The 26,983-nt window shown below is 46.6% G+C and overlaps 1 protein-coding gene across 3 annotated transcripts in view; it reads left to right on the forward strand.

Moving 5' to 3' along the window:
- Window positions 1-26,983, forward strand: part of ARHGEF11 (Rho guanine nucleotide exchange factor 11) — a 1,841,770-nt gene that overhangs the window by 1,320,896 nt on the left and 493,891 nt on the right. For all 3 annotated transcript variants that reach the window (XM_069604553.1, XM_069604546.1, XM_069604551.1), the window contains one exon: window positions 11,053-11,178. In XM_069604553.1, the coding sequence (XP_069460654.1) occupies window positions 11,053-11,178 (126 nt within the window). The remainder of the gene's footprint in view (window positions 1-11,052; window positions 11,179-26,983) is intronic.

Raw genomic sequence — 26,983 nt, forward strand, 5'->3', positions numbered from 1 at the left:
CGGGTCGAGTAGAAGGTCCGGGGCGTTCGGAACTATCCTCGGAAAATCCGTAGAAAGTTCCATCTCTACTGGAAACCAAGCCGGCGTCCTCCAACAGGGTAATACTATCACCACCTCTGCTCTGTCTCTGCGGACTTTCGCCAGCGCTCTCGCGATCATTGCAAATGGCGGAAAGGCATAGTGCACTGCTCCGTGCCAAGGGTGCAGGAAGGCATCTGTACCCACTGCTCCCGGGTCTATCCTCCAACTGAAGTATTTCTGCGTCTGCACATTCAGTCTGGACGCAAATAGATCTATACCTAAGGGTCCCCAAGTTTGCTGGATGCGCTGGAATACTAGAGGATGCAGCTTCCAGTCGCTGGAGTCCACAAGATATCGAGAGTTCCAGTCTGCTATGCAGTTCCGGCTCCCAGGGAGGTATTCTGTGGTCACTGTAACGTTGTTCTGGAGGCAAAAATGCCAGAAGTGTTTTGCGAGTCCTGCTAACATTCTGGATTTTGTTCCACCTAACTTGTTGATGTAGCGGACCGCTGAGATGTTGTCCATCTTGAGCAGGACACAACATCTTACTCTGTCCTTCGTGACGGCCTGAACTGCGAAGGAGCCTGCTAGAAGCTCGAGGCAGTTTATATGGAGACGTAACTCCTCGTCGGACCATCTCCCTCCTGTCTGAATGTGTTCGCATCTCGCTCCCCAGCCTGACCTGCTTGCGTCTGATTCTATGACCAGTTCCAGGACATCCCCGAAGATCGCTCGACCATTCCAGGCCTCCATGTTTTCTAGCCACCAATGTAGCTCTGACATGGCTTCTTGATCTAAGTCGACTTGTTGATGGTACTGCAAGCCTCCTTGAAGATGTTTGATCTTCAGTCTCTGCAAAGCACAGTAATGCAAGGGACCGGGGAAAATAGCTTGAATGGAAGCTGCTAACAGGCCCACTATCCTGGCTAGATTCCGAAGCGAAATGGAACGTTTCGCTATCACTGCCCTTAGCTCCTTCTTTATGGCTCTCACTTTGTGTCCTGGGAGCTCTAGAATTGCTCTCACCGTGTCCACTGTGAAGCCTAAAAACTCTAACCTCTGCACCAGAGCTAACTGGGACTTCTCCAAATTCACCAAAAATCCCAGAGATGAAAGGAGCTTGAATATCCACTGAACTTCTCTCGTGAGATTGTCTTTGCTGGATCCCATTACTAGAATATCGTCTAGATAGATAATCATCCGAATGCCTCTTTCTCTGATAGCTGCAGTCACCGGCTTCATCACCTTCGTGAAGGCCCATGGTGCTGAGGCCGGCCCGAACGGCAGGCACGTAAACCGCCAGATCTCCCCTTTCCAGCGGAACTGCAGATATTTCCGAAAGGCTGTTGCTATCGGAATCGCTAGGTAAGCGTCTTTGAGGTCTAGTCGCGCTAACCAATCTCCTGCGCGCAATAGGTCTCGGAGGAGGTGTATACCCTCCATCTTGAAGTGGTTGTACTCCAACCAGCCGTTCAATTCTTTTAGGTTTATGACTGGGCGAATCTTTTCCCCTCTCTGCACGAGAAACATGTTGCAGATGAAGACTTGTCCCTCTGTGACCTCCCGCTCTATCGCATTTTTCTCCACTAATTTGCTCAATTCGCTGTGCAATAGTACCTTTTCGTCCTGCGACATGTAAATGGGGACTGGTACTGCGTTCTGCTTTGGCACGCCTATGAAGTCTAGGGGAAGACCCTCTATCGCCCTTAAAACCCAAGCATCGCTTGATAAAGCTTACCACGCCTTCCGAAATTGGAGGGTTCTGCCTCCGATAGGAATCTTTGGTGTACTCACCGCCTGCTGTACTGGGCTGACGGAATGAACCTCTTCCTCTGCGGCCCCTTGCGTGTCTTCCTCTGGCTGGGAAGGAGTCTTGTTGACGGCCTTCCCAATACTGCGCGCGTGGACCTTGAGGTCGTTTCTGATAGTTATAGCGACCGGACGAGCGACCTCTGAAGCATCCAGTCCCCGCAAAAACACATCCAGGGAAGATCTTTTTTATAGAACTTTGGGCTCTTTCAAGCGCTGCATATGTACCAACAAATTGGGCCATCTCGTTCGCGAAGGCTTCTCCGAAAAGAAGGCCCTTGGCGCCCTCCCCGGCCTCATATGTAGCTAGGTCACTAAGCTTCTTGTCAATTTTAAGAAGGACACCCCTCCTTCTCTCCGAAGAGAGGGCGCAGTTCACGTTACCCAGTAGGCAAATCGCCCTTTGCGCCCAGTTCGCTAGTGCTTGATTATCCACCGGAGCACCAGTGTCCTTTGACTTTTCGACCAAGTCCATTATCTTGGCTAATGGACCTGCGAGGTCCAGAAGCTTGTCCTGGCATCCCTTCCAGGCACGATCGACTCCTTTCCGGATGTCATTTGCCGACTTGGTTACGAAGGTGACCATCTTCGGGTCCAATTCTGGAGTGTCCGTTAGCTTGCCCGGCAGCTCTGGTCTTGGACATTCAGCGCGCATGCAGGATCTAACCTCCCTGTCCAGTGGTTTTCCGGATGTGCTGTGCCATGTACAGCGCTACTCTGGGGGAGGGCACCCATTCGGAAGACCTCGGGTGCCTAATGGTCTCCGGATCAAACATGTCAAGAATGTTGTCTTCCTCATCGGGAGCTTCTTGTGGGAAGTGTTGAATGGGCTGAAGAATTTCTTCTTCTTCGCCACCTTCATCGTCGGGGGCGTATCCCTCTTCATAATCCCCTGAATTATTCACCCCTGGGGCAGGGGCTCCGTTGTGGCTGTCAGCCAATTTGGCTACAAAGGCTTCCTTCAGTCTGGCGACAGGGTCGCTCTGGCCTTGGGGAACGGTGTTACCCCTCGCTATTGTGCCCGCGGGGGTCAAAGAGTCTGCGCTCTTACGGGCTTTCTTACACCCCTTATCGTCAACCCTCTTCTGAGGGTGTCCAGCTGATGTCCCTTCCCCAGGGCTGTCTGCCCGTCTTTTCCTTGCTGTGAGCTGCTCTTTCTGCTCGACCATATATGCTTCCAGCAACTCTAACCTCTGTGCTAGAGGTTGCACCCCTTGAGAGACCGCCTGTGACAGCGAATCCCCCAGCACCCTCTTGAAACTGAGGGATAAGTCTGAATCTTGCCAGGTGGGCTCCTCCTCCCACTCTTGTTTGCTCCACTCTGGAGAAGTGGACTAAGAATCCACAGGGTGCGATGAATGAGGCATGAAAACTGTGTCAGCAGAGCTGACTTTCTGGGAATCAGCTTAAAGGAGGCTCTATCAGAGATTAATGCACTGTGTGCTTTCTAGCTCCTGCGACTGCTCTTTTTTTTTTTTTTTTTTGTCCTGTATCACTGACAGGTCGTCGCTATCAAAATATCTTTTTTTTTTTTTATGTCCCACAAGTGTCCGCATGTCCCGCCGCTCCGTTTCGCTAATATTTAATGCGAAACGAGCGTTGGGAGCCGTGTATGCCGGGAAGACTCCGCGGTGCTGCTGGGTCTCAGCGCTCACCGAATTCGGCGGTGCGAGACGTCCCTGCGCATGCGTGGGGACGGGCGCATCCGCGAGTGAGGGCTCCTGAAGGAAACGGCACGAAACGCTATCTTGTGGAGAACGGGGCGGCTGCCTAAAGCGAGCGCCTTTGCCCGCGGCTCCGCCCCGCTTCAACTCCGGGCAAATGCCTACGCGTGCGTGCGCATTGACAACAGCAAAATACACTTACAAAAGATATCTATCCCTATTTATACACCCAGTGGGCGCTTCTACATTCCCATAATATACACACATATAAAACAGTACTCATCTGTAGTATAGCAGCCAAAAGAAAGAGGAAAGGACCTAGGGGTGAGAGAGTTTATACCCCGAGATGGACACTGATTGGTGCAAGGACAGAGGTCAGGACTACAGAAGGCCTCAGGGGCATGGGAGTTGTAGTTCTGGAACTCATTTCAAGTTGTTCAAGGAAATGAATCTTGTAACCTTATTTGATTCTTTTGTTTTTTCTGAAAAAGAAAAATGAAAGTTAAAGTTAAGTTGAAGTGCTGGTATGGCAGAATTAAAAGAAAGAAAAGCATAATGCGAGCCTCCTGTCTTGTCATAGAATCCAGATAGCCATATCATAAAAGTCAAAACTTTGCACTACAAGAAGTATTTTTCATGGGCATTTCATATTTGATCATCTGACAGAATTGTGGAGGAATTCTTTGCATTTAGTTCTGAATTAATTGATTTCAAGAATCGAGTTAGAGCAAGAATCAAAGGCCGATTGTGCCTCACATAAATCTGATCCAAAGCAGTTCTCGAGAGTTAATACCATCACCCAGATGAAAAGGTTAACATATTGGGTCTCTCTTTATCAAAATAAGGAAAGTACAGGACTAGGCTCTACTTCTTATGCTGATCTTCTTATGTTGAAATGTTTTCCTGAAATTGGATAAGCGATTTGGTTTTGTTGTAACAAATGTATAAACTGTAACTATTAGTTGTGTAGTTTCTATTTGAATAATGGTATTAAATGCATTTAGTGTGTAAGTCATTGCCACATTATTTTTGACTAAAAAAGAAAAATATATGACTTGGAAGCATACTGGTTGAGAAACGAATTGATATTGGACCTCACAAGTGTTGAGTAATTAATAACTCAACTGTTCCACACCATAATCTAAATAATAATGATTTAATCCTTGAAGTAATGTCATGATCTCTGCTTCCAAAAGGTCAGGGTTTTCCCAACTCCCTTGGAAGCAGATCCATAACCCAGGTTCCGAGTGCCAACCAGTCCCAATTGGGACCTTTTGGACCCAGTCCTGGCGCCAGTGGCACCAGGCTCATAAATATGCCCAGTCCCAGCGCTGGAAGCGCCGGGCTCATAATGCTTGGGTGGACTTACCTGCAGCAGACCATGCTGCTTACTTGCCTGCCAGTTGAGCCTCTGATCCTCTTCTGTTTGGAACTACTTTTCTTGTTGGGTGGGGCTGGAGCCACTCCCTAGATTTAGAACACTGGAACTCTTCTGGAAGGCAGGAACTCGTTTCTTACCAGGAACTCTTTTCTTACTTAGGCGTGGCTGTGGAAGGAGACACCTAAGCACTACAGGAGGCTATTTAAACCACACCCGGTGGATGAATCTTGCTTTGCGTTATTCTGCACCCTCTGCAGCAGGACGCTCATCGTGTCTTCTGCATCCAGTCCTGGGCCTAAGGAAAAAGGCTTACCATCCTGAATCCAGTCTTCAGCAACACCTATAAAGACAAGAAAGAACAGGTTAGCATTCCGGCATCTGAAAGGCAAAGGCTTACCATCCTGAATCCAGTCTTCAGCAACACCTATAAAGACAAGAAAGAACAGGTTAGCATTCCGGCATCGGAAAGGCAAAGGCTTACCTACTCTTCGTGCGCTCCAGAGGTCTTCATACTGCATTCCGGCATCCGAAAGACAAAAGCTTACCAACTCTTCGCACGCTCCGGAGGCCTTCGCCGCTGCATCCGCATCTGAAAGACAAAACAAGGTGCGTTTAAAGACATTGGGGAACTTTAATACTCACGTGCCATTACTCCTTTCCACATCTAATCCAGTGGGTATTCCGGCACCCTGCAGCCGCTCCGAACTCGTACCTGCAAAATAAAAAGACAGTTAGAGCGCATCGTGAAGCAGGCAACAAGCGCTTACTCACGTGCTTCCAGGCGCTTCTATTCATCACACGGGCTCCATCTTCAACTCACTTCAGCCCGTCATCCGCCATCGCCGGAACCCTGCAAAACAAGAGACATCATTACTAAAGACTTTAAAAAGACATTTGAATGACTCGAAACTTACCGTTCGTGCAGTAAACGACGGACAGCAGTCCTCTGAAGTCAAGAGGCCTGCGCTACCTATCCAGTGAAGAAACTGGCTACAGCACCCTGCCCCGAGGCAGATGGAGAGCTCGGCATTCACTTACCTAAGGTGAGAGCGTTAACCTTTGGGGTCTACAGGAGAGGAGAAGAGGAAAGAGATAGGGACACCCCAATAACCCCAGTTCATTAACCCCATATTTTCTATCTGCAGACATCTTACTCTACATGTCAGGCATACAGTGCACAGAGGTCCAGCCCAAAGAGCCAACCGGGTGCTACACATCACCTTTGAAGATACGGTAGTCGCCCAGTCAAGACCGGCGCCTCTGCGAGAATCAGGTGAGCGTTACAAGTAAATAACTTTCTGGTTGGGACAACCTACTGTGCGTAAACTCCCTCAGACAGAGGCACTCAACCAGGAAAGGGACTAAAGGGGCAAATACGTGGGTGGACTCACGCGGACCGGGAGAACCACTGGTGGGGGCCCCAGCAGCAATCAGGTCCCCACAACCTCCCTGGCCATAATATTGATGACCCCAGTAGACGTCCCTCCCGCACGTTCAAAAGACGCCTCATCACCCACACCTGCGCAGACGGGGTGCCCCCCTGCGCCCTTCCCTCCACACAGCATCCGGCTAACCCCCAGAGGCACAAAGACTTACAAGCCCCACAGATACACGAGGAGGACTTAAACCTCGACTCTTCGGGCTCTGAAGTGCACCCCTCAGGGCACGAAGGCTGGCACAAAAGAATATAAGGGAAGGACCTGATTCCCTGGCGAAACCAGGCAAACGCACAATCAGAGGCGATGAAAAAAGCTCCAAGGCCGTTGCCACACAGCACGACTAGCAATAATGTCCAAATCAAGGGTAAAGGATCCTCCGCCATCGGCGAAAATCACTAAAAGGCTCCAAGAAGGTGCTCATTCCAAGATTTGGGCTAAAGACTTGAACCTCATGCCACAACTTGCACCCAAAACCAGGGGAAAACTCCACACAGGAGGGAAAGGATCAGCCTGTAACGCAGTCCTTGCTCAGGCAAATCTTAAGTGAGTTTGGGGAGAAGATAAGTGCCACAGTTCAAATACAAATGGACATCCTGAGGGAGATCTGGCAGACGGCTTGCAGGAGATGAAGAGAGACATCAATAAAGTGGAAGAGAGTGTGGACACTAACGAAAGGGCGTTCCAGGAGTTAACAGAAGATCGGACGCCCTCTTGGAAACCCTGGCAACCGCTACCCACAACCTCAAATTGCAGCCGGAGTACCTAGAAAATAGATTCCGGAGGTCCAATATTCGCATTAAAGGCGTCCCGGAGGACACTCAAGATCAAGACCTTGCAGAAGTTGTAAAAAATATCTTCTAGGGCCTCCTGGAACCAGAAACTGATCTTGTGATAACATTTCACAGGATTCACAGAGTGGGCTCCTACAGACAGGAACCAGGAGCGAGACTGAGGGATGTACTGGCTGCCCTTCAGGACTACATGACTAAAGAGAGAATACTCCTCAAAGCCATGTGGGCTGCATTGGCCCACTGAACAGAATTTCGCCAAAACCAAGCTGCATTTGTGCAGAAACAGTAAAATGGTTGTGCTGGCTCCTGTGAGCACCATGGCCTTAAAACTGCGTTTTGCAGCAACAAAAAGATGCCTGCACCATCTTGCCAAGCACACATTGGGCAGGATGGAACAAGGGGACACACTGAGGGATCGTGCCACTGTGTTCTGACATATACAAATGGAATAACGTGAAAAAGGAGCGTTGCCTCGCTACAAGCCCAAAATCCCCAAAAAGAAAATTTTTCACCTTTAAAATAATGCTGCTTATGCTATTTTTATCTGTTTTTCCTTAACCACTGTGATGAATAAGGCCCTGCCATGCCCAGTATATCTCATTGTGCTTCAGCAAAATCAGGCATGATTTCTGAATGACAGGCCTTGTCAAACCAACTCTGAGAAAAATCATCAAGGAACTGCACTTTTACCCGCACAGGAAAACGCGTTCATTTTCTTCACAAATTATCAAAGCTCAGTAGTTCAAAGAAACTCCAGCTATCTGAGCCATGTCAATTTCAATGCATCTGTGCTTGAAACCAAACCCCTGCACAAAAGAAAATAACTATAGCTGCAAGACAGTGTGGGAATCCAGAGGGAGATGCAAACCGAATTTAAAAAGAAATGGCAGCTTTTCACCACACATGTAAAATGGGCTTTGCAAACTCAAGGAGAGAAAGGCTTGTTTTAAAAGTAAACTGTTGAATGAAAACCTGCCATTATCTAGCAATGTGAAGGGGTTTGTTGCTGGGGAAAATACACACATGGGTGATTTTATTCAACTGGCTTGTTTAATTCAGGACCAAATATAAGAAAGTAAAACTGTTAAACTATATTGGCTGGATTTTAAGTTCCAAAAGAAAAATAGGTCTCTGCTTGTGGGGGATGCTACCAACAGGAGGGCCTCACTCAGCAGATACTAAAACCCAAGTGATAACTACTAGGTTGGACCGAATCTAGTCTAGGCGGAACCCACTGACAATGGAATTTCCAGGACAAGGAAGTGTGAAGTGGGGAAGGGGGCAATAAACCTTCAATCCAGATGGGAACCCCCCAGCTTACTCTGGAGGAAATGACAGTTGGTGGCAGCTGAAGAAAGGAAAAAATGGTCCTGTGACAAAGGACTGCCATTTGCTTCCAAAGACTATTCATGAATAAAAACGTAGACACTTTCATCTCTGCATCAAGAGTTTGTAAAATTGTAAATATTTTGCAGTTTAAAAGTGATTTTATGGGCTTTCATTTAAGACATGGTAGAATTCACTGACCCCTTGGGAATAGAAATGGCAAAAAATCAGGGATTACAAGGAAAGGATCCATGATGCCAAATGCACATTTTTATACTTGCATCCCTCATGTTAATCCACACATGTGTATAAAGTTATGGAATTTTAGGCCGATGCGTTCATACTCAAAATTACCAAAAAGTATTAGAAGGGAGAAACAATGTCTCACAGATTGCAGAGTTGGAGTGTTATGCTCTACCTAAAATATGTAACCGCTGTATATAATTTGCTAAGAGATTTCCTCTGTATAAATGTACCGTCTGTGGCAAAATCGGATTTTGGCTAAAATACCTGTGGGAGGTTTTTGAACCTTGTAAACTCACATCATAAATCTGCCCTCCTGCTTTGAAATCCAACCAGTTGATAGTGAGGCGGAGACTAGCACCCCTGACCAATCCTCTGGGTTAGAGGTGTGCTTAGCTAAGCTTGCCCAGCCATATACTTGGATGATGTCACTATGCATTATAAATAAGGGTCCCTGACAAGACTCTACACACACACACACACTTTTCCTGATTTTCCTGCGCCGGCGTTCCTGTTCCATTCATCCTGCTGAGTCCAGATCCCAACTACAAGGCCAAAGCATTGCTGACCCTATTCCAGGGCCCACTGCAAAACCCAAGCAGTGCTGATCTTATCCAAGCAAGTCCTCAATTCTGAAATCCCACTAACATTCCCAAATGACCAAAGGGGAAAGTTGTGGTATTCTTTTGGGAAGCACCCTGAACCAGCCTGGTTTGCTGCCCACTAACTGCATCCAGCGGTACCTGTGCCATCCAGCGACCAGAATTACCATCCAGTGACCCAACCCGACCCCACCCAGCTGTCTTTTGCCCAGCTGTCCTATGCCAGGCGTGCTGCCGTGTAGTGACCAGAACCATTGATGGTCCAAAATCCGAAACTAAAAGTGGACTGTAAGTAAAATCCCTACCCCATAGCAATCAATAGTATACTTTGTCATGCATTTGTCCTTATCCCACTCTCTAAGCCATCCTATCCTTAACTTAATAACTTGTTAAAACTGTCAGAATTCTCTGTGTTCTTACCCTTGATCACCAAGCGTTAGTGCCACTTTTCTCTTCATTTCTGTCTTGCATAGATCATAAGTCATTAGCGATATTGTGTTAAAATAAATTAATTTTCCTGAAAGAAAAGGGGTACACTGCGTGAAGGGTTACAACTGCAGCGTAACTTTTATATTCACGGGTGGCGTTCCTCTTTTCTTAGCCATTAAATCTAGTTTAAGTCAAATTTGCCTTTCACTTTTAAAACTGATGTTCTCTTTTTCACTGCTATATTTTCCTAAAAATGAACCTCATTCTACCTTCTAAATCTCTCTCAATTCACCAGCTAGAGACCTATTTCACTCTAGGTTGTACCTGTGATATATATCTATCCACCAGCCCAAAACCGCACTCCAAATCAGAGTATTTCACCTGTTTTTATTAAAAACCATTTGCATAAATGTACACGGAAATTGAAAGGAAATGCAACTTTTACGTCATTTTTCTGCAATATGTTTTAAACTTTCCACTCAGTTTTCAATTGTATGCTCGGGTAATCCATTGTTGGTGATTGTTAGTGTCTATGCATTGTTGCTTTAGTGAGAAATTGTATTTGCCTTACAGTTTTAACCGCACATTACTTATTTATTGGTCCATTTTCGAGTTTCATTTCATAACATCGCAAGGGGTTTAAAATCCGTTTCCCACTCTTATTTGGTGAGAGAAGGTCGATTTTGATTCCGTTTTCTGCCTCTTATTCCTAATTACCTGCTGTGCCTTTCTATCCATTCAGAATTGATTATTTGTGGGTTGAGGGACATTACAGGGGGAAATCCTAACTTGGGTGCTATCTTTCCTAAATCACAAAGTGCTCCTATTCCCTGGTCTTTTGTATAGGTTCCACTAGAAGGTTAAACCAAGTGCTTTGCTTACATTTTCATTGTAATTATCACCCCATTAGTGATTGCTGCCCCATATTAAAAATTGTATGATTTCTTTTGAATTTGAAAATAAATAAATATTGTGTTTTACCAACCAGCCTGGTTCATGGTCCATTGTGACCCGAGGCATTTGAAAAGGGGATGTGATACGAGTTGTGTACCATCTCAAATTGAATCTGCATAAAATAAGGAGAAAAGCATCTCGGTTGTGCGCTACATATTAGGCCGAGACCAAAGTGTGTGTCGCCTGATTGAAATCTGTGCGACACACACTTTGGTGAAATTACCAATGTAAATGCGTTTAGAGCGCAGTAGTATGCCTAAAAGCAGTTATGCGCTGTTACTGCACAATTACCAGGTCAGATGACCCATGTGAATATCGAGGAAGAGCTGTACAGTAGTTGGAATGTATTTGCTGCATTCAGTGTATTCATTATTATTTTTCCATTGTCTGTAGTTTGACGGGCTTGCAGGAGAGGAGATCCAGCAGGAAGCTGCAAGGTTTTGTTGTTTTCAGTCCTTTGCTCTGGAGTTGATTAAAACCAAGCAACGGAAGGAGCCCCGTTTCCACCTTTTTATGCAGGTATGCCTTTCACTCCTCCTTTCTGACTTACCAAAATGGAGCAGATTTTCACAAGGGAATTGCATAACCTATAAAGGAAGACTTTGTTTTCATGTCCTCTGCACCAGGAAAAATGGGATCACAGCTTTGATACCTGGGAATTCACTTTACTTGCACCTGACCAATGCCCAAGTGTAATGTTTTATGTCTGAACCATACTTAACAACTAAGGATGAGCATAGTTCATTGATGATCAACTTATGCCACCCTGAACAGAAAAACAACGCCCCCCCAAAACTCTTTAGTTTATACCGTGGAACATAAAGCCTGGAGTTATCGGATGACCCAAGACTAGGTTCACATTGGCTACCCATTGGTCATCGTATTTCTCACAAAATACTCACACTATCACATAAATGTCTTTCCAACCAAGCTCCCACTTACCTAGCTAACATGGTGGCTAAATCCTCTGTTGTCCTTGCAGGGCTTCTCTAGTCGAGGCAAATTCAAAGCTTCATCACAGCAGCAGAGCTTCCCAGGGCAAACCAACGATTCAGGAATTGCAGCAGACGTCTCTTCCAAGTTCTTCTTCGGATTCCTTCATCCAGTGGTCTACTCTGCCTTCCAAGCCGAAAAGCCTCCCTTTTATGCAGATTTCTCCCATTCTTTCCAGCCTAGCTGTCAATCACACCGCAGGGTGGCCGTCCTTGCCAGACAGCCAGGCGGCCAATCACCTTTGGGTGCATTCCTGTAACCAAGGGAATTACGCACAGGGAGTTTTGGGCACCTCCTCACTTCCTGCCCCTGCCAGACATACTGGAGCCAGAAGCCGGCTTCACTTGTGAATCCCGCCAACGACAAAACGAACAATGGGACCAAACCTTGTTCGGCACGCAAAACCTCAAGAACAACCTTTCCAACAAGAAATGGCGAACGCGGCCCGCGGTAAAAACACACAATGGTAGTAAAAAGTAAACCACTGCCACCAGCCATTAATTGTAGAAAGGGTAACATAAAAATGTTACATGAGAAACTAGACAAAGGGGATACTAAGTAATCCCCCCAGCACCCTATGGTAAGATAGTGTGTGCTGTGTCTAGAAAGTTACAAAATGTAAGTAAAGTCAATTTCAATTAACTGCTCTTGGAAACAGTACTTTCACCAAGAGAAGGTATTTAAACCTTTGGGAAATCTTAAGAGACTTCCCTGTGCCACTGCGCTGTATGTGCTGTGTGTCACAATGCAAAGATGATGCCTATGGAGTTTGTAAGACTCCAAAACCAAAAAGAAACACAGAAAACACATCGAATTAAAAGTACAAAGTCCCAAGGTTCAGCAAAAGAGCTGGGGATCTCTAAGGTGGGAGGAATTTAGCACTAAACTGAAAATTCTCCCTAACAGCCGAGATCAGTGTAATAGTCCCCATCAATTTCCAGTACAAGCTGGGTATCGTCGCATAATTTGTATAGACGATACCTGCATTATCAAGCATGTCAAACAGAGGGCGAGTGTAGATGTTAAAGAAAATGGGCGAAAGGCAGGCCCCTTGCGGCACTCCGCAGAATAGATTGTTAGAATGATACCAAGTAGCCTAACTGCAATTGTAAAAATACAATAATTCATAAAGAGACAGTCTTTCAGTACAGACAGTCTTAGGAACTAGTCAGTTACCCCTTAAAGTGTAAAGCATATAGTTGGGACAGGGTTCAAAACAAGCAAAAAGAAAGGGTGTCCTATAGAAATCTATGGGGGAAATGTGCAAAAAGAATACATTTCCTAACCATCGCCCAACCCAGGACCCAAGGGTAAGTTCAGACAATGTGAAAATGGCTCTAGTATGGAGAAACAACCAGGGTAAGTACATGCTTCTTTCCTGTGTGCTGTTTAAAGCGTCCTATTCTGCCCCCCCCTCCCGACAACCCCCGTGGCCGCCCTCAATGGAACCGCCAATAAAAAATCTATGGGAAATGTGGTACTCTGTTTGCAAAGATTTTGATTTTGCTGCTTTCTGCTCATAGAATTCTATGGGATACTCTTTCTTTTTCTTTGCTTAGACTCCAGTCCTGACTTTTTGGAGATCACTAAGACTTTTTGCTTTACTGCTCTTATCTTTTTTCTCATTCTTGTGGGAAAACTAATTATTCCATAAGACTATCCATAGAAAGGATAAGACTATGCACACTGAGACACTGGGGGTCATTACATATTTGTCAATCCCGAAATAAGGTGGCGGTAATGACGTATACCAGCCCCTTTCAGGACCGGCAAACTAGAAGTCTGCCGGTAGGGGCTCTGATCTACCGGCAGGTAGATCAGGCACCTACCGGCAGATACATGCCTGAATCACTGCCACCATTACTGATAACGAGCCCCACTGTGTCAGGGAATTTCTTGTATTTTTACAATTTCACATTTCACTTTACAATGAAGTGCAGTTGGGCTAATTTGCATTATTATATCTTTTTATAGAATGGCCAAATGTTAGACCCCGGACCCTACTGGTATAAAACCTTAAAATGCTAAAGAACGGGGGTGAAAAGTGATTCCTAGACATAGGTTAGATGCATACACCTAGTCAAGAAATCATACACACCACATGGCATGGACACAGTTCTTTTTTACACATAACTGTTAAATAAATGAGGAAAAGAAGTTCAAACATAAGTCATTCAGTAAGGTTAATTTTTCAACAAGGTAACAAAGCACTGGGCCAAAACACTCCCCAGTGCACCCAAAAGAATAGTTGTAGAATTGGAAAATTAGTCTAAATGTTAATCAATAGAAAAGTCTAGATTTCATCCTAAGTTATATGATAGTTGTATTCGGATAGGCCGGAAAACTACCTCGATCTATGTCACTCGAATTCAGAAACTTCAACAGATTCATTAATTTAATTTCTCCGAGTATGGTGGGATGATTAATAGGATTGCATTGCTTGTTGTTGTCGGTTTTACTTATAAAAGTGTTCAGGCTTGAAGCATTGCTGGAAGCGTTCTTTTCTACTGGGGCACTAAAAGAGGTTTTTGTTGACAAATATAGACAGAGGAAGAGCACACTTCAAATTATTTGAAACATATTTCTCCATCTGTAGTTTATCATTAAGACCTTCATCTATGGACCTACTATTTTTTCCTAATTTGTCCAAGTCCACATCTTGCTGGTTTTCGAGATCAGATCTGACTCTCAGATTCTTAACTTTTTGCACCGCTTGAGAGTTGCTTTTCAAAAAACTTTACGCAATTTTCACCACAGTCAAATTAGATTTAGGATAGATATTTGCACGTAAAAAGATTGGCGACATTTTCTTTGGGGGAACCAAGGAGTCAGTTTGGCTACTCACAATTACTTTCATGACGACTGGAGTGTCCGCCTCCAAGATCTTCTTTGGTACCCTGTCAGAAGAGTTATTTTTCCAAGCTTTACTAGAGCCCGGCCTAGGGCCTTTCAAATTACATTTTTCTGTATGTTCCAAATTGACTTTTTTCAGCTTTCTTATGAAGTGATTACTGGACTCCAAGCGATGATTGATGTCCATTTTCCTCCCTGTAAGCTTTGTTTTCTGTCCCAATGTTTGTTCTTCCGCCTTTCTTTTTCTCTTTTTATTTGGTTTTTCAGTTAGATTTCTTATTAGGATTAATTAGATTTTCATTTGATGCAATAGATTCCTTGGCTATTTCAATATTAGAGGCTTCATCTTCAGCCAATTGTGCGAAACGCATAACTTCTTCCATAACAGACGTTGATAATGGTGTCTCTTCCCACACATTATCCACTTGTGGGGTTTCAGACAATATTTGGGGAATAACTATCCCAGGGTTTTAAGGCCCTGATCCAATTTTTTATTTATCCCAAGTATGTCATTCTTTAGATCTATGCCTTTAGTGATCAAAGAATCCAATTTTTCTGATTGCCCATTATAGATGGATTGTAGAAAACCCATGGATTTTATTTTTCTCTTCATTTACGGCTGATTTTAACGCCACCAAATTTGAATCAACTGAATCCATGTCTTTTGTCAGCTGTAGCAAGATTCCTGAATGTTGGTGGTCTACTTCCCTTTTAATATTTTCAAAGACTTTCACCAAAGAACTCAATATAAAATTCAGGGCCACTATTGTGGGAGGCCCCAGTTCATTCCCATTTTCGGGTATTTGATTTGAGTCTTTTTCCAATCGACCAACTTTACCCACCCGGGGTTGCTGAGCCGTAGTAATTTCTTCATCTGAGATGGGCCAAACTTCCGGAACAGGGTTGAGCTCATAAGAGAGATCGATATGGTGTGCATCAATAGCATCTTCATCGTTCCCACTTAAAGGACCCATGGTTTGAGAGCTCTGATTGTTTATTTAAGACACTATCCAGTGGCTATCTGAAATCTCTTCCATAGGAAGTAGACTAATATCCTTTGTTAAATCAGTTGAGGTGATCTTCAATGGTGTTTTTCATAGTATTGGCAGTAACAGTATACATCAAGTTTGACATTAATCAATCTTTTGCTGTCAAATTCCTTGGAGATGAAACCTTCACATCACTTATCATTGAGGCACACACTCCTGAGCTAGTAGGGACTTGAGCATCAGAAGGAAAGTTACCTTTAGGCGGGAAGAACCTGCCTCCCCCCATTTTGTGGGGCCGGGAGGTGAACTCCAGCCATATCCGTTAGGTCCTTGAATGCAGGGTTATGGGAGGGGTCCAGTTGGACCAGTCTATCTCTCATGGGGCGAAATCTCAAGTTGTACATTTTTGACATCACCTCCAGAGCTCCAAAGTCAAGCCAGAATAAAAAATCGAAAATAGAGCAAGGTTGTAAATAGACAGAATGACCCAATGCCGCCCAATCGAGTCAAAGGTACACGACCCGCAGTCCTCGATCGGCTTTTGGGTCTGAAGGTGTAAGGGTATTATAGAAGCATTGAAATTGTAGACTTGCTGCATAAGGACCAAGCCTCGTTGCCTCCCCGCCAAACACTTTCCCTGCACTTCCGCCTCGAGCAGATGTTTTATAGCATGGACATGTCTTTGAGGCGTTTTTGATATTAAAGGAGCCACTCTCCATTAGGGCTCACAAAGTCAAAATAGAACAACGTGCTGTATGCTTTATTCTGTATGATGTAGCAAGTCCTCCAGCAAAGTGTATTCCAAAGAAGCACCAGCAGATCTCTGAATGCAAACAGAAAGCACAGCGTGCCTATCAAACTAGTGTCGATCAAACTAGAATAGCCAACAATACCACCCTTCTGTGGAGAAGCCCGGCAAAAAGTGGAACAAAGGGCTCGACCTTGGTCAGAGTTACAGAGATGGACACGAATGCCATTTTAGAAAAGAGTTCTGGCAAAAAGACCCAACCGTTGATTTAATATTAAATAAATAAACCAGCGGTATCTTTAACATTGCACCAAAAAGTGGTGCGTTTAAAATCAATGAGAAAATCCCATAGGAAATATTCCGGTGGAATAGTTTGCTTGGTAACCACTGCTACCAGCCAGAAACTCGACAAGGGGGGGACTGGACAGTGCCCCCTTGAAAACAGACCCAGGGGCAATATAATTAACCCCTTCCAGTACTTCCACAATATGACGTTTTGTACTGGTTCTGTTCACAATTTAGGACTAGTAAAGTCAATGGTGGCTTTACATGCCCTGTTTGGGGGTCACTATGACACCCCTGTGTTAATGCACTGAGGGTGCTGTGTAACACACACACAAAAACAGATGATACCCTTTGGAGAAAAAAAACCCATAGCCAATAAGCACACACAAAGTCTAAGACATACCTCAAATCATGCCTAAGAGTGGGAGGAAAATAGTCTCACTCTTAGCAGGAGAAAAAAACAAACCCCAAAAATCCAGCAAAGCTGCCTGGGGACTCACTAGGTTTGGGAAATTAGCCTTATAAGAGAATTCTCCCTAACATTCCCCTAAAACGACAGGGTACAAAACATGCTGCTACAAGTACTTCACTATCTAGCTGGTCGCCAGATAACAGTATGCAAGGCAATGCGCCTGCTTAAGATGATGCCTCACGATTTTACCTGGTCCCACGATTTTACCTGGTCCCACGCGGTGCTCAATGCAAGAATGGTTAGCGAAACAGTGGTCTCAGGCAAGCTGTCAGTCGGACGATCTAGTCGTTTCGCTAACCCTGGTACAGTGTAACGCTCACCTGGTTTCCACGGGGACGTCACTCAGCCTGTTCTGACATCTTACGACCTCGAACCCTTCACTGGAGGCTATTTGACTGGAGACTGTGCCTGAAACACAGGATTGGTAGAGTTTAACTCCCTATTGTCTCTGTGTGCTTGAACCCCTTCTTCCCCGGGGTCCAACCCTTCCCTTTAATCCACAGCTCACCGTGTTTTCTTGGATAGTGTACTCTGTCCTGCTTTCAGCGCAGGGGCGCGTTGATTGATGCGGGCTCGTTGCTGCCTATTTACTTCACTGGCAAGAGTCCAACAGGTAAGTATAATGAGTCATTTGAACAGTTCTCTAACTTCGTTTCCTTCCTTAGATGATGGCCGGCGTCCGCGGATGACGGCCTGCTGCTGAGATGAGTAGCGCTGAAGGTGAGTGAGTGAGAGCGTGATGCGCGATGCACCCCTTTTGTATTTGTATTGAACTGAGTTCTTTTCCTGTGTCTTTTAGGTGCCGCAATGTTTTCAGCGTGGATGCCGGTTATGAAGAACAAATGCGATGAGTAAGCGCGGTATGCGGCGCCTCTAGATGTTTCCACGCTAACCTGGAGTGTCTTTTCCCTCTTGCAGATGGATGAGAAGTTCCGGAGACAGAGTTCCCCCAGAGCGGCTGGGATTCAGGTAAGCGTTTGAAGCTCGTACAGTATTAAAAAATAAGCGAAGATTTGCAGAATGCTTACTAAGCCTTTTTTCCTGTTCTTTTCCCTTTTCCTTAGGCAGCGGCGTGCCAGGGTGGGAATGACACCGCCGAAGATGCCCGCAGAACAGAAGGAGCGATGAATGATGAGCAGAAGCGCCGCAAGGTAAGGCTGTTCCTAACGGTGGTGTTCTTCTGCGCTCCGCTCCTGCAAGAACAAGGATGCAGGCCTACTGGGGACCGATCCGAACACGGTGAGTGTCACGCTGCAGGTGCAGAAAACACAAAGCATGTTTCTCAGCCTGGGCGTGGCTTAAATAGTCTCTGGGTATCCCAGGTGTCTCTGGGCTGAACCACACCCAAAAGACTAGACTGCACATGCAGTTCTGGGAACCGAAATATGTGGGGGCATCCATCTTGTCCCCATCAATGCACTACAAGTCCAATCCCCAATGTTATCCTATGGCAGTGAGTGAGTCTGGTGCCACAAGCGCCAAGTCTGACTCCAAGTGGGTCTTTGGGGGGATGGAGAGGCCCTTGAGAGCCATGTAGGTGATCGTGGCCTGGCTCCAGCCTGACATCTTGGAGGGCTGGGGACATGAGGGGCAGGAATCATGACATACAGGCTCTTCACTGGTGGTCAAAGGACAAACTATTAAAAGGAAAACTGTTTCACTTTGCACCAGTTCAAGCGATACTAACTCGGACGCCTCAACCTCCGGTTGGGGAGACCACTCCCTTCACCACACAGCTCACGGCCAGTGGTCAAACACCACAGCCCAAAACCACATCAACATCCTAGAACTTCTAGCGGTTCTCAAAGCACTGCAAGCTTTTCAGCAGCGAATAGCAGGTCAAACAGTGCAAGTCCTCACAGACCGCACCAATGTTGTGGTTTAAATAAACAAGCAGGGAGGCACACACGCTCCCAATCTGTCCAAGCTATCTCGGAGAATTTGGAAGTGGTCTCATAAGCCGAACATGTTTCTAGTGTCTCAACATGTTCCAGGGGAACTCAATACATTAGCAGACTCTCTTAGCAAAAATCCTCTACCTGAGCAACATGAGTGGCAATCAACAAAGATATTTTACACAATCTTCTCCCATGTGGGGTCATCCTCATATAGACGTATTTGCCACACGCCTAAACACACAATGCCCAGACTATGCATCCAGGTTCCCCAACCAGGATCCAAGGGGAACGCCCTGTGGAGGAGTTGGTCAGTGTAATTTGCTTCTGTTTTTCCACCAAGACCTCTCCTCAGCAGGATAGAGCACAGGATGCACCAGAAACAAGTCACACTAATCCTGATCGCTCCAATGTGGGCAAGACAGCCATGGTTTCCACGCCTGCTCAAACTAGCGACATGTAAACCAATCCAACTTCTCTGCCCGTTCAACATGCTGTTCCAGCACCAGGGGCCAACACTCCATCCATATCTTCAATCTATGAAATTGGCAGCTTGGCTCCTGAAGTCTAGAGTTTGGGCATCTAAACCTTCCTCAAAGGTCTATGGACATGCTAACACCAGACACTGTTACTTTAACAAGTGGAAAAGGTTTGTCATCTAGTGCAGAACACAATCCTTAAACCCAATTGAATGCTCAGCTTCAAACATTCTACATTACATGCTTTACCTACTGAACTCTGGCCTAATATTTAACTCTATTAAGGTACACCTAGCAGCACTGTCCGCGTACACCACCTCACAAAACAAGGTATCTTGGTGAAAAAACCCTGCTATCAAGGCTTTCATGGAAGGAGTAAAGAGACTATACCATCCCATCTCCAACCCTCTACCAGGTTGGGACGTTAATGTTGTACTTTCAAAGCTCATGGGTCCTCCCTTCGAGCCCATGCACAAGGCCAGCCTAAAACACTTAACCTACAAGACTGGCTTTCTAGTAGCTATCCCCTCCATAAGACGAGTAAGTGAGCTACAAGCCCTTTCTGTACAAGACCCATTCATTGTAATTCACAAAGACAAGATGGTCCTCGGGACACATCCTAGGTTTGCACCAACATTCATATCCAAGTTCCATGTCCATTAAACTTCCTACTTTTTTCCAAGCTCCATCTAACTCTGCTGAAAAGGGCCTCCATACTTTAGATGTAAGGAGGGCCATTTTATATTACATAAACAAGACAAAACCTCTAAGGAAAGCCGACCAACTATCTAATAAAACTCTACCTTTTACACCTAGCGCTCACTAACCCTAGATGCAATTTGCAAAGCAGCTACTCGGAGCTCAGTTCATACATTTACACAGCATTACTGCATCGATACACAATCTAAAACAGACTCTCAGGTTGGACAAGCAGTGCTGAAACATCTATTTGCCACTGTACCTTCTCACAACCCGCTTCCTTCTCCAGATACTGATTGCTAATCTATGCAAAGCATGTGATCTAAGCCGGTCCATAAGCCTCAGGAGGCATAATTTACTCACCGTAATCGTATTTCTGACATCTGCTTAGATTCACATGCACCCAACCTTCCTCCCCTGCTGGAGTTAAAGGTGCATGGATGTTTCTTGCTTTATCTCTATTATCTGCTTTATTACATTTGTACTCGCGCTACACTTCATGCAACCTCATGTCTGAAATAAAACAATCTGAGGAACCTCAATGCGTGAAGCACCTTGGGTACAGTGGATGTCACACTAGCAATATTATTACTGACACGCCCAGTCGGCGTCCCTTTTCGAGTTTCGAAAACAACTCATGTAATACTCAGCGACTTCCAGTAGATGTCGGCCAATGCAAAGCATGTGAATCTAAGCAGATACAAGCATCAGAAATACGGTTATGGTGAGTAATGTATGCCATATGTTCCCATAACCAATCCTGCCACTCAATAGGTTTTACTGTTTGCCACGTAGGACGACTTGATAGCTTACTTGCATCGAGGCATAAAGCCTTTGTGTAATTGAAGTGTAGTTGAGTGGGCGTGAGCCGTAATTTGTCTGTTGACCGGGTTTCCCTACTTTATTTGAGCTGATAATAAAGTAGTACTTTGACATATTCTTTGAGTCTGTCCGGTTATTTGCATCCGAGATCATTTATTGGTAATTCCATCTGGCCCTTGGAACGCTCCAGGAGCTACTGCACAGTCGACTCTGAGTTTCTGCTCCAGGACCCTCACCTTTTATGCTGGAAAACAGGCTGAGCCCACCAATCACCAGACATGCATTAATTCCTTGGGTGATGGCTGTCTCATGGGGACTGTCAGCCTCCCAGCACAAACTGGTTCCAGGCAGGCACTCTGCAGGACAAAGACCAGGGGAGTTTTGGTTACCTCCTCTACTTCCTGTCCTTTCAGGATCTCTGAGATTCTTGGCCGGCTTTCAAAGGAAAGCTGGCCAAAGACTAAAGACCCATCAAGACCTCCCCGACCCAGACAGGTAGAATAATGCTCAAGAAAGACCAAGGTATCAAGAACCGAGCTTAAAAAAGTACAGCCACATTTTAGGCAACGGTGGCCCGTGTGTCTCTTACCACAGATGCGAAGGCAGCCTTCGACAAAAGTCCACAAAAAGTCACGCTAAAAGGTACGCTGCCACCAGCCTGTCAGATTGACTTGGAACATTAACTAAAGGTTACTGGGAACAAGCGAGTAAAGGGAGACAATGTTTCCCCTCAGCACTCCACTTAAGGTGAGGTATGCTGATTTCCCACAAAATAAAATACTTGTGGGATAAAAGGTGTCCTCCTGCCCTGGTAACATGTGTTAACACAGGTAAAATAAAAAGGGAAGCTCAAGGAGCTCCCAAGCAGCACTGCACAGAAAGTGCTGTGTCCTGCAATAATAAATTGCAGATGTTATGAAAGGAGGTGGAGAGCATAACTTCCTCAAAAAGTTACATAAATTGATAAAAGGGATCCCAATGTCGGAGTAAAAGAATGGGATTGTGGAAAAAGGTTACCACTCACTCAGGAGAATCAGTCCAAAAATCCAGGAGTCCAGCAAAAAAGCTCTGGGACTCACAAAGTGGGAGAATTTCACTCAAAAAGGAAATTCTACCAAACGCCTACTCTTATTGATCAAACTGACTTTGACTCCACTCCACTCGACAATTCCACCCAATCAGATCAGTGTTCTAATGTCCTATATCATTCTCCAGCCTCCTAACAGAGGAAAGTATTTAAATAGAGTAGGCTTATATACTCTTTGGTCTTGCTAAGGGTGACCATGTCTCCGATCTTAGGAGAAAACTTCACTTGCTGCCGATCAAGGAGAACGTTAGCTATAAGACTCTGTCCCTTGTTTTTAAATGTTTACACTCAGTTGCACCTTGCTACTTGGAAAAAAGAATCTCTTGTGTTAAGCCTTCGAGAACACTACGGTCCAGCTACTCAGATCGCCTAACCCAACCTCGTTACCACCTGGAGAAGTTTCAAGGTACTTTTTTCGAAGTCCGCACACCCGTAGAATGGAACTCCTTATCCCTCCTTATTAAGTAGTCCCCTTCATTGACCATTTTCAAAAAAGGGATTAAGACTCTTCTTTTTAATTCCTTGGATTAGACTCCCCTTTTTTGTGCTCCTTCATGTTTGAACACTTTGTCCTTTTGTGTGCGCTCTGAGGCCTATGGGCCTGTAGCGGTCTACAAGAACAAAAAATAAATGAAATAGGAAGTGCATTATTAACATGGTTAATAAAAGGCAGTCAAATCCCAACATATTTTACATATAGTTCCAATGATAGAGCAGTGATTCTTTTTCCACTGTGAGAATCTCCCAAATCTTGCCACTCCACATTTGAATGTTTGGACCTTCAGAGGTCTTCCTTCCAGTTTCATGCTATTGTGATTTTTCCCATCTCCTGTATCCCCCAAGAGCACAATTAGTGAATCTAATGGCAGGCACACACCTGTGATTGACTTGATGTGAGAAAACCTCCTTCCAAAAATAACATACCTTGGCCGCCACATATGAAATAATGTTCCAATATCTTTGTGTCTGCTAGAACATACATTAGGGTGTGACCGATGCATTTTATGCAACCTATCCAGGGGCAAATACCACTCATAGCAGACTTTGAGTTAGCATTCCTGATCAGTGGTGCACCGAGAAGCCTGGTGATTCCTACCCCAAATTAGACCCTATGATTGATCCTCCATGTGTCAACCCAAGTCTTGTTCCTATTTTTCCATATAAGGCAAATGTTCCTGGGGGGAGCATAACGATCTAGGATCTTATAAAGTGTGGATACTTTTGCTTTTACCCAACCTAAGAAATAGGTAAACTCTAAGCCATATAAAACCCTGGTTGCCCTCAACTTCACACCTGGGGTTAGAGGCCCAAAAACACAGCTGTGAGTTATCTGAATCTCTCCTCTTCGCCTAGCGCAAACACAGCTCTGCATTCACCACATGTCAAACGACCCCCCTTGCATATAGCTGCCATAACTCATTCAGGCCACCCATTCTCATTCCAAGACCTTCCTCTGGGCACCTGGCATAAAATAAGGGTTACCAAACACTGTGGGGATAGTGGGCCCAATCCCTCAGCAATACCCCATCTGATAACTGCCGTATCCCAATACGAGACAGACACAAGTGTATGCGAAAAGAGTGGCTAGTCCCTGGGGTATTGTTTGGTATATGTGAAGGGAAGCTGTGCAAGAGAGACTGGAGACAAGTCTGGCTCCAACTGTAGCCATCTAGGTTGAGATTACGTTTGACCCACGTGAATACATGTGAAAGTTGTGCAGCAAGATAGTATCGAAATACATACGGAACCCCTAGACCACCAGATCTAGTGCTTCTAAACAAGTCTTTTTTGAGATTCTAGCTCTTCTACCTTTCCATATGAAAGAAAATATCTTGCTCTGTAGACCATGAAAGCTCCCAACAGGAATGTAGACATGGAGAGCAAGGAAATAATATATCAATTTTGGTAACAAGATAATTTGAATAACTGTGATGCGGCCTATCCAAGAAATCTCCTGGCTATTTCAACAGTCCAGTGATTAGGTCAATTCCGGAAACAGAAGAGGAAAGTTAAGCTGCTAAACAGTGGACAACCTGGACAACAACATAATCTGTGGCATCATACGTGTCATGAACCATCGGACACATCCTTTCTGGAATTCCTGGTCCCTGACCCATGGGGGCTTGCACTCAGCAGTACTCCCAACATGGCCGCCGAACACGGAATACTGTTTACCAGTTTCTGCGCCGTATGCATTACATTCTATAAAGCGGACGCGGCCCTGCGCGTCTCAACGCTACCGCTTGCCGTGGCTAGACGTGTGCTGCCGTAGTTTGTTTGTGTTTTTCCTTTGATTCCTGGTTCACGGTTCCCCTAAATTCCTCCTCCTTCATTCCCCCTCTTTTTTGTCCTCCTTGAATCCCGGATCTCCGTGCATTCATCTTCCGTGTGAACTCTTTGCTGTTTCCTGGATTTCCTCGGATTTCCCGGACATCTGAATGTTCCCAGGACTCGGAACGCTGAAAGCACGCTGGAACCCGAGGACCTGCACACTGGGTTATACAAGACCCGAACTCTATGAAAGAAGAATCCATCGAAGAACTCCAACAAACAGCAAAGGCAGGTGAGAAGGGGGGAAACCTGTGACAGATTGAGATGCCAACAAACTGATACAGATACGGACATGGAGGCTGCAGTTCTCCAGCATGGGGTCTGGCATGGATTCACATGCTCATGAATATTCCCCGTCGTCAGGCTGGGAATCCTCGGTAAAGAAAAAACCAGTATCAGTTTCGTTTCTGATCTGTCTTTCGTAGTAATAACCAATCACTGGTCTCTGCGTCATACTGACCACAGCCAATGACTGCCCTCTACCTAAGCACCGCCTCTGGCAGCCATCTTCAGATTTTTACCGCACGTTCATGTGTTGGGATCCTCGTGCTATTGCTCTCGAGCGTTGGTGCTTTTTTTTTCACGTTTTTTCTCAAAAACTTCGTTTTTTCGGTCAAAAGAGCCTCAAGCTCCACCGACTCTCCATCCGATCAACGGGGACCCGTGTCGGATTCGTCTGCGCCCCTCAAGGGTGAAGATTTCGTCGAGCTTCTCAGGCCCGGACATGGCCCAGGAGAAGGGAAGCTCGACGCCCGGAAAGCTGTTCAGGATCTGCCCTGGATGCCAGCTGCAGAACGTCTTTAAGGAGGACGAACACTCCTTTTGTCTCTACTGCTTGCATGAGGATAAGACGCACGTGGAGAAGGACTGTGCGTTTTGCGGCAATATGTCGGAGCGGACCATGAAGGACCGCCATCAACATCTCGCCAACTGGCTGTAAGGGAAGAGCCCGTCAGGCGAGAAGAAGAGGAAGAAATCCGAGCGGTCTTCTAAGACCTTTGAGGACGCCCCGGCGACAGGGGTCCAACACAAGGCCAAGCACCGCGAGTCCGCTGGCACCGGGAGCGCCGAACGGTCGGGCTCTACGGGCGCCAGGCAGGGCGCACCCTCCCCGGCACCATCAGCCACGAGCCAACGCTCTGGGTCGGGTAAGAGGAAGGGCGAGCACCCGGCGAAGCTCCTGGAGAGGCCCCGGTCGAGCTCGAAGGCCCCATCGGAGGGGGAGCGAGGCAGTGTCCCCCCCCCCTCAAGGATAAGGCGGTGAGCGCACCTAAGGTGGTGAAGGCCTTAATCCATCCGGCCAAGCCCTCTATCGATACTGTCGCGGCGGCCCTGGCTCAGCCTGTGGAGGCTACACCAGTGGTGGCGACCTCAGGGCTCAGAGTCTCCCTGCCACCTCGGAGGGAGTCCTCTTTTGTGCCCATCGATAGGACCCCCGTGAAATCCCCGGCGGGGAAGAAGGGGGGGCAGGGCGTCGTCGTAGATTCGGCCTCAACCTCGGAGGAAGAGCTGATCGAGGTCTTAAGCCACGGCCTTGGCGTGGAAGAAGACCGGCCCGTCGGGATGGATCCCGACGCAGGTGACGACGACATCGTCGAGGGTGCCGACGGGGCCCCTGATCGCCCGTCGGATTCCCCTCTGCCAGCGCCGCAAGACAACTCGGCGGCCATTTTGTTGGCTATACAGTCCTTATGCTCAGAGATAAGGACGAGACTACCGTTGCCGACGGAGGAACCTCTCCCGTCGGGGGATCCTGAACCGGGACCTCCTGGTGTTCCCCCGCCCAAGAAAAGAAGGATTCACCCTCCACCTCCTTTTCAGCCGTCGCGCCCCGTCCAGCCCTCCTCCCCGTCCACCCGAGGGGATGATACGGGGACTGACACGGCAGCGACGGGTACGGACGACGAGGTATACGACGAGGATCTACCGTCGTCACCTCCCACCAGGGCTTCTCCGCCCGACGAGATTGGATCGTTCCACTCCATGATCGCCAGGGCATCCGAGCTTTTCCAACTCTGCCCTGAGGAGAAGAAAAAGGAAGGATTCCTTTATCAACGGCGCGAGGCCAAGAGGAAGACGGTCCTCGCGGTGCCTCTACTGGACGACATTTGGGATGAGGGCCTCGCCCTCCTCAAGAACCCTTCCACGACGCCAGCTAGAAGAGACCGGTACGAGAAGAAGTCCCGGACGCGGCCCCCCTGTGCCTCCGGGCGCAGCCTACCCCGGACTCCGTCGTCTCCGCGGCGGCCAGGAAGAAAGCGGGGGGGGTGCGGCCTCCACATCGACTTCCCCACCGGACGGCGAGGGAAAGAAATTGGACGCTATGGGACGCAGGGTCATCTCGTCTGCAGCGACGACGATTAAAGCGGCCAACGCCTTGGCTATCGTGGCCCGCTACGACAGGGAGCTATGGTACAAACTGGCTCCCCTGCTGGACTTCCTACCGGACGACAAGAGGGCGGATGCCCTGGAGATCCTGCAGGAATGTGAGGTGGCGTCGGACCACGCCATCACTATTGCGACGGACATCGCCGACACTGGGTTTCGCCAGTTGGGCAACGGCGTGTGCCTTAGGCGGCGTGGATGGCTCAAGGCTACGGACTTCCGTCAAGACGTACAGACCAGAGTCCTGGACATGCCGTTCGATGGGAACAACCTGTTTGGGAAAACA

Source organism: Ambystoma mexicanum, chromosome 1p (genome assembly GCF_040938575.1).
Source record: "Ambystoma mexicanum isolate Mex_15411 chromosome 1p, UKY_AmexF1_1, whole genome shotgun sequence".
NCBI classification, from domain to species: domain Eukaryota; kingdom Metazoa; phylum Chordata; class Amphibia; order Caudata; family Ambystomatidae; genus Ambystoma; species Ambystoma mexicanum.